A 5,824-nucleotide genomic window follows, 5' to 3' on the forward strand; every position below is an offset into this window, starting at 1 on the left:
ATAATATTTTCTTTAAGTAAAGTGTTAATAGAATTCTCCGTGAACGAAATTAACAATTAGATCCAAGTTAATTTTAGTAATTGAACTTGATAATTATTTTTACCTGTCCTTAAATTTTAAAAATGTGATATATTATCATACTTTTACATTTTTAAATTCGAAATTAATTGTTAAATTTAAGTAATAATTTCAATGGTCAAACCCTTGCAAGAATTCAAGATTTCTAAACATCAAATTTGTAGTAAATTGTAAGCTTGGGGAGCCTTTTCTTTGGGCTTATTTCGGGGAAAGAGGACTCCTTCAAACGAATCCCACAATTCAATTTTGTGTGTTTGACCAATTGTATCGTTGATTTGTAATTTTGAATTTGTAACAAAAATGGTTTACAGGATTCACCAACTCCACATCGTATGGAAAAACGAAAACACCACCCAAAAAGGTGAAGTCTGAAATATTTTCTTGGAGTGGAATTAAGTTGTATATTCTTATGAGAGTTAAAATATAATTTCACAAATTTAATACCTTATATCTTTATAATTTTAAAAGATTAAATCAAAATTTTATCATAGTGTAATTTTACTTTTTACTCAATTAAAATTTTATTAAAATTAAAGGACCAAAGTAAAATTTTTCATTTCCTTTTTAAGTCAGGGAAAAAAACTAAATTATTAATTTTAAGAGGGATCAAAAATGAAAATGCAACATTTAAACAAAAAAGCTAAAACGAAATAATTGTAGGGAGGGACTAAAAGTACAAGCTTTTTTTTTTCATTTAACCTAAAGAGATTAAGCCCCTACTTGCCCAAAAATGAAACAAAGAAGAAAGACAAACAGGCCTTGCATTGAGGAAGAAACGGTTCATGTCTTCCAATTCCAAAATCACGAAAGTTTCTTTCTTGGTTCATATTATTTATATACCAAGTCTCCTAATTTCGGGTTGCTTTGTAGTGTAAATCATATATTATATGTTGAAAATCTTTACCTTTTACAATTCATAACAGAGCCAAGTTGTTGGACAACTCGAGCTTATCTTATTACTATGACCAAGTAGACTCCCCTAATCTAAATCAATGTTTCGTTTCCCATGAAAATGTCAATATTCTACCGACTCCATTTCTTTTAATCCTAGATTGATGATATATTATAATCTCTCTCTAGAACATTGCATTGTTCATGCCTACTGTCTTTCTGACTTTCACCTTAACTTTTTTAAATAAGGGCCATGAGGCTCATGACCTGACATTTCGATACAACAATCCAGTCTGCTGATAAATTTATATGGAATATATCAAAGCAACAGTAGAAAAAGAGATTATATTATTTGAACCACCAAACTAAAATCACAACTTCAAGAATCCCCAATATGATGAAAATATTCAATCAAACTTTTTTCCCCTAAAAATGATCAGAATAGGTAGTTCCTCTTTGTTTTGTGTACTACTGCCAATGATTAGAGGGGGGGGGGGGATGTTAGCAAGTTGAGCAAATCTATACAGAGCACAATATCACCATTAGCCCTCTTGTTTACCATTTACCCCTTTATGTATACCCACACAACATCTCCATTCTGAGCATTTGAAGCAGAAGCAGCAGCAGCAGCAACTCAGCCGGCATTCCGGCTTCCAGCAACAGTTGCAGGGCTTCCAACAACAAAGGCTTTTCGGCCACCGGAAACATTTACCGCACCTTGGTTTTGGACATTTGAGGCATTTAGGTTGGCATATTTTAATCTTACAGCACCTGTCACCCTGAGCTGAAGAGTTGGTATTTGACCTTGTTGGTAGACCGAGACTTTCCCGAATCCTTTTAAGACGAATCGCTGTTGTCGTGTTCTCCATTTCATAAATGAACTTGCAAAGATGGAGTATGTAATCAGGGTATAGCTCCAAGTTGCAGTGACCACCTCCTTTGATCCACACAGGCTCGTACGGTTCCCTTGCCATTTTCCACAGTCCATTTCCATGCAGCCAATTGACAACATCATCTTCCGTGCCCTGATTAATATTCGATCCAACCAACTTAAACTTTCACACTAACAGAAAACTTTTAATGAAAATAAATGACATTTAAGAACTCTTATAAAAGGGCACAAGGCAGATGCAGCTCAGACCATATAACTGAATCAGCGCAGGAGCTAACTTAAAACAGAAATTTATCAAAGCAAGTTACAATTCAAGCAACAGAACAAAACAAGTGCTTATTGATTGACTGTAATTAGGAAACTACTATATCTCAGAATTCCCTAAACACTTGTAGAGAATTTTATGTTGAGCTTGTAATTTCAAATGAGCATAGTGTGGGAGGGATCGTTGAAAAGTGAAATGAGATCTATAATGTTCAGACGATTTTAAAGGTACTTACGTGTATTACAAGCACGGGGCACTTCACCTTCTGAATCTTTTTGATGTTCTGCATTTATGAAGATCATAATTAGCTCAAGCATAGAGCAGATATAGATAGCACAAAAAATATCAATGCTGCTCGAATTTAGTTCACATGAAAGTAACATTCCCACTAGTGTCAACCAACAAGCTGACATTCTTATATCATAAAATAGTACACCAATTATCAGACTGCTAATTATAATAATAATGTTAGATATCTTCCTCGCAATGCAGACATGCATATGCCATTACCTGATAAATGTCAAAGCAGAAATTAAACTTAACATGGCAGAGTACACGAAGGCCAGAAAGAATGCCGCTATGCAAAACGACACCTCTTAGCCTCGGAAGTTTAGCTGCCAAATGTAACGTTGGCCCACTTCCAACCGACTGTCCATATAAAATCAAATCTTCCTGACTTATTCCATACTCAGTCTGAAGACACTGATACACTGCCTCTATATCAGCATAAGTGTTGGATTCACTTGGCTGGAAACCATAAAACAGAAACATTAGCAAAGACACCACATACCTCCGAATAAGATAGCTTACTGAAGCCAAAATACTTAGAATCCAGGTCCATTTCAACAGCAAAGGAACAAGGAGTCTATTGTTTCTAAAGTATCAATAAACAGAAAATGCAAATCAACTGTAGTTTGATGTTCCTAGAGTTCTTAGGTCCAGAATGCTTAGGTTTATTTTCAAGTAATCAAATAGTGGATGAAAATCCCTAGATTGCATGAGCAAATCAGCCATAATTGGAGCAATGAAGCATTATATAGATGATGACCTACCTTCCCAGTAGATGCTCCATAGCCAGAATAGTCATACCTGCATTATAGCATTCACATGGAAGATAACAGAAATCAAACAATTAATAACATAGTAGGACATGGTAAATAGCAGATTAAAACAACAGCTCAATTCCATGTCATTGCACCAAAATAAAGCCAGGTCTGATCAATGTGTGTCTGTGTGTGTGTCTTTGTCCACCATATTCAACACCATCAAATGCAAGATGCAGAAAGGGAGACTGATATGAGCCATGTTTTCTTAGGCATAGATTATCTTTTGCACATTTACTGAATCCTTAAACCCGTTGAAGGTTGGAAACAGGCACCTGAATAAGCTGTATTTTGTTTGTTTTGTTTACTTATTGAAGGTGGATTCTAATCATTGTCAATGCTGTTACATATTGTAGCAAAATTTTGCTTTAATTTTACTTATCCAAAAAAAAAATTCTTAAATGGATGTAATATCAACAAAATGAGTAGGATTAGAAACAGATAAAGTAACATTTCCTCAAGATCTGATTTGTATATACATTGAAGCTAAAGTTATAAAGAATTGTAGATCTGTCCAAAGAAAAAATGAACAGCTCATAAGGCACAGAAGTATAAGAGTGAAAATCAATTACTTTACGTAGGGAAAACTAAAAAGTGACTACAAGTCATCAATGAATTAACCCAGTTTTACTTTTTCAACTTTAAAAAAAAATAAAGTTTAGTGACTACAAAGTGGGGGGTGGGCAGGGGGGAGAGAGTTAATTAGCAAGAACTACTACTAATTACAGATCTAAGCAAAATGAGACCATTCAGAACCAAAACATAAAAACAAAAGAACCCATGATAAGATAATATTTACATGCTGGAAAAGTAAAGCCAAAAGATTTTTTTTTTTAAAGGTGAAATTTGTGAAAGCATCAAGTTAGACAAAAAGACTAGAAAAATCCATCAAAAAGGAAACACACATACACACAGAGTAAAGCTAAAAAGAGGCATGAAAAACATAATATTTACAAAAGGCAAACAACAATGACAAAAACCACCAACATAGACAAGCAAAATATAAATGAGTTATAAGTGCAGGTGACCATGATTTTCAGCCAGAAAATAAATGAAAATGTAAAACAGCAACTTTTATAAGGAAATAAAATAAAATTTACTGACCCCATAAGATTGACTCTGAGGTTGACCTTGAGCTGGACAAAGAGGTCATAGAGTTGGCCAAGGTCAGCAGCATTGCCATGAGAATATAGCACAGTAAGGCGTGCATATGGGTTTTTCAAATAAAAAGCAACAATCTTGTTCCCACGTTTGGTGTCAATCAAAAGCACATCCAAAGAAGGATCATCGGCAACAGGAGCAGGCATCGAAGAAGATGAAACCACCGTGAGTTTCCCATTGTCACCCTTCTTAATCTGATACGTTGGTGGAGATGGTGGAAAGAAAGCAAACTTTGCAGCCAACTGAGATAACATACACCCCATTCACCCCCCAAGAAGATGAGCTAAGACAACTCCAACTCATTGAAAAAGGAACAAGCTTGAGTGCATGACAGAAAAGGGGAGGAAAAAAAAGTGGGGTCTTTCAGTACTACTGTTTAGGTAAGGAAACACTGAAGGAAAAACACTGGTAACAGTAAGGTGGATTTTAATGGGGTGTCTTTATTTGTGGTGCCGAAGCTGAAGCTGAAGCAGTGGTGGGGAGAACGCAAGGTAAAAAAGATGAGATTTTGAGGATAAAGCTTCTGTCTTGCCTAGCTAGATTTGTGTAAAATCATTCAGCTTCTCTCTGTTTTAGCTTCTAACGGGATTAGATTCTGCAAGATGCGTTAGATTAGAGAGATTCAAATGGAGAGGAAGAGAGAGATTTTGCAGGCTAGCTGTTTTTAAGTATATGAGTTGGCAACTGAAGTGAGAGACTACTAGAGAGTTTGGAGAGCTTAGATTAGCAACTTGTTAATGAAACTAGACATTCGCTATGAAAAAAATTTTAGTTGATGGGTTCGTAGAGAGAGAAATTGGTTTGGTTTTGCTTAACTTAAAAGATGAAAAATGATATATATTTTTTCCAACCCAAAGAAAAAGAAAGGAGGAAGTGAAAAACTTGAAAAAGACACAGAGTCTGAAACTGATATGTGTAAGTGACTTCATTGCGTGGCAGTTGAACAGTACAGGGGAGCGAAGGGGTCAATACTCAAATCTCTATCTTTGCGACCATTTCAGCTACATGACAAATTCCTGTGTTTGTCTTCTTTTTTCTTTTTCTTTTTTATGATTTTTCATTTTTTGCATACTCAGTTTTCTGCGAGTATCAAAACTTAGATACTCGCTACCCCTTACTTATCCATATACATAATTTACTTACTTGCATGTTGATTTCTTCCCCTCAAACCTGCTTAATATGTAGTTTCTCAAGCATTTAATTGGCATTAAAAGAAATTTTTGATCTACTTAATACTTCAATTTACATCTTTTCACACGTTTTCGTATTTCCACATTAATACAATTACGTGGTATTCACAACTACTCACACAATTATGGTATATAATAGATATAATTTAAAAAATTTTAAAATATATCATTTATTCATATCAAGAGTGAACGTGGACATATGGTTGTCCAGGTTTATCTAAATCTACACAACCATTTATCTTGA

The 5,824-nt window shown here is 34.7% G+C and overlaps 1 protein-coding gene across 1 annotated transcript; it reads right to left on the reverse strand.

Moving 5' to 3' along the window:
- Positions 1 to 1,300: 1,300 nt before the first annotated feature.
- LOC107946665 (alpha/beta hydrolase domain-containing protein 17B) lies at positions 1,301 to 5,294 on the reverse strand. Its single transcript, XM_016881082.2, has 5 exons — positions 4,334 to 5,294; positions 3,179 to 3,215; positions 2,637 to 2,873; positions 2,362 to 2,409; positions 1,301 to 1,994 (listed from the first exon to the last, which is right to left on the reverse strand). Exons 1-5 carry the CDS (start codon positions 4,651 to 4,653, stop codon positions 1,512 to 1,514), a joined length of 1,125 nt encoding a protein of 374 aa, XP_016736571.1. The 5' UTR covers positions 4,654 to 5,294; the 3' UTR covers positions 1,301 to 1,511.
- Between the last annotated feature and the right edge of the window lie 530 nt (positions 5,295 to 5,824).

This window comes from Gossypium hirsutum, chromosome D12, assembly GCF_007990345.1.
Source record: "Gossypium hirsutum isolate 1008001.06 chromosome D12, Gossypium_hirsutum_v2.1, whole genome shotgun sequence".
NCBI classification, from domain to species: Eukaryota; Viridiplantae; Streptophyta; class Magnoliopsida; order Malvales; family Malvaceae; genus Gossypium; species Gossypium hirsutum.

Bases quoted from the DNA above. Each gene is read 5' to 3' on its own strand.
- LOC107946665 (XM_016881082.2), bottom strand. From the start codon at position 4,653: ATGGGGTGTATGTTATCTCAGTTGGCTGCAAAGTTTGCTTTCTTTCCA. The intron at 2,874-3,178 runs GTAGGTCATCAT...TATGGTTTCCAG, and splicing joins ATGGAGCATCTACTGGGAAG to CCAAGTGAATCCAACACTTA. The intron at 2,410-2,636 runs GTAATGGCATAT...TCATAAATGCAG, and splicing joins TCTGCTTTGACATTTATCAG to AACATCAAAAAGATTCAGAA.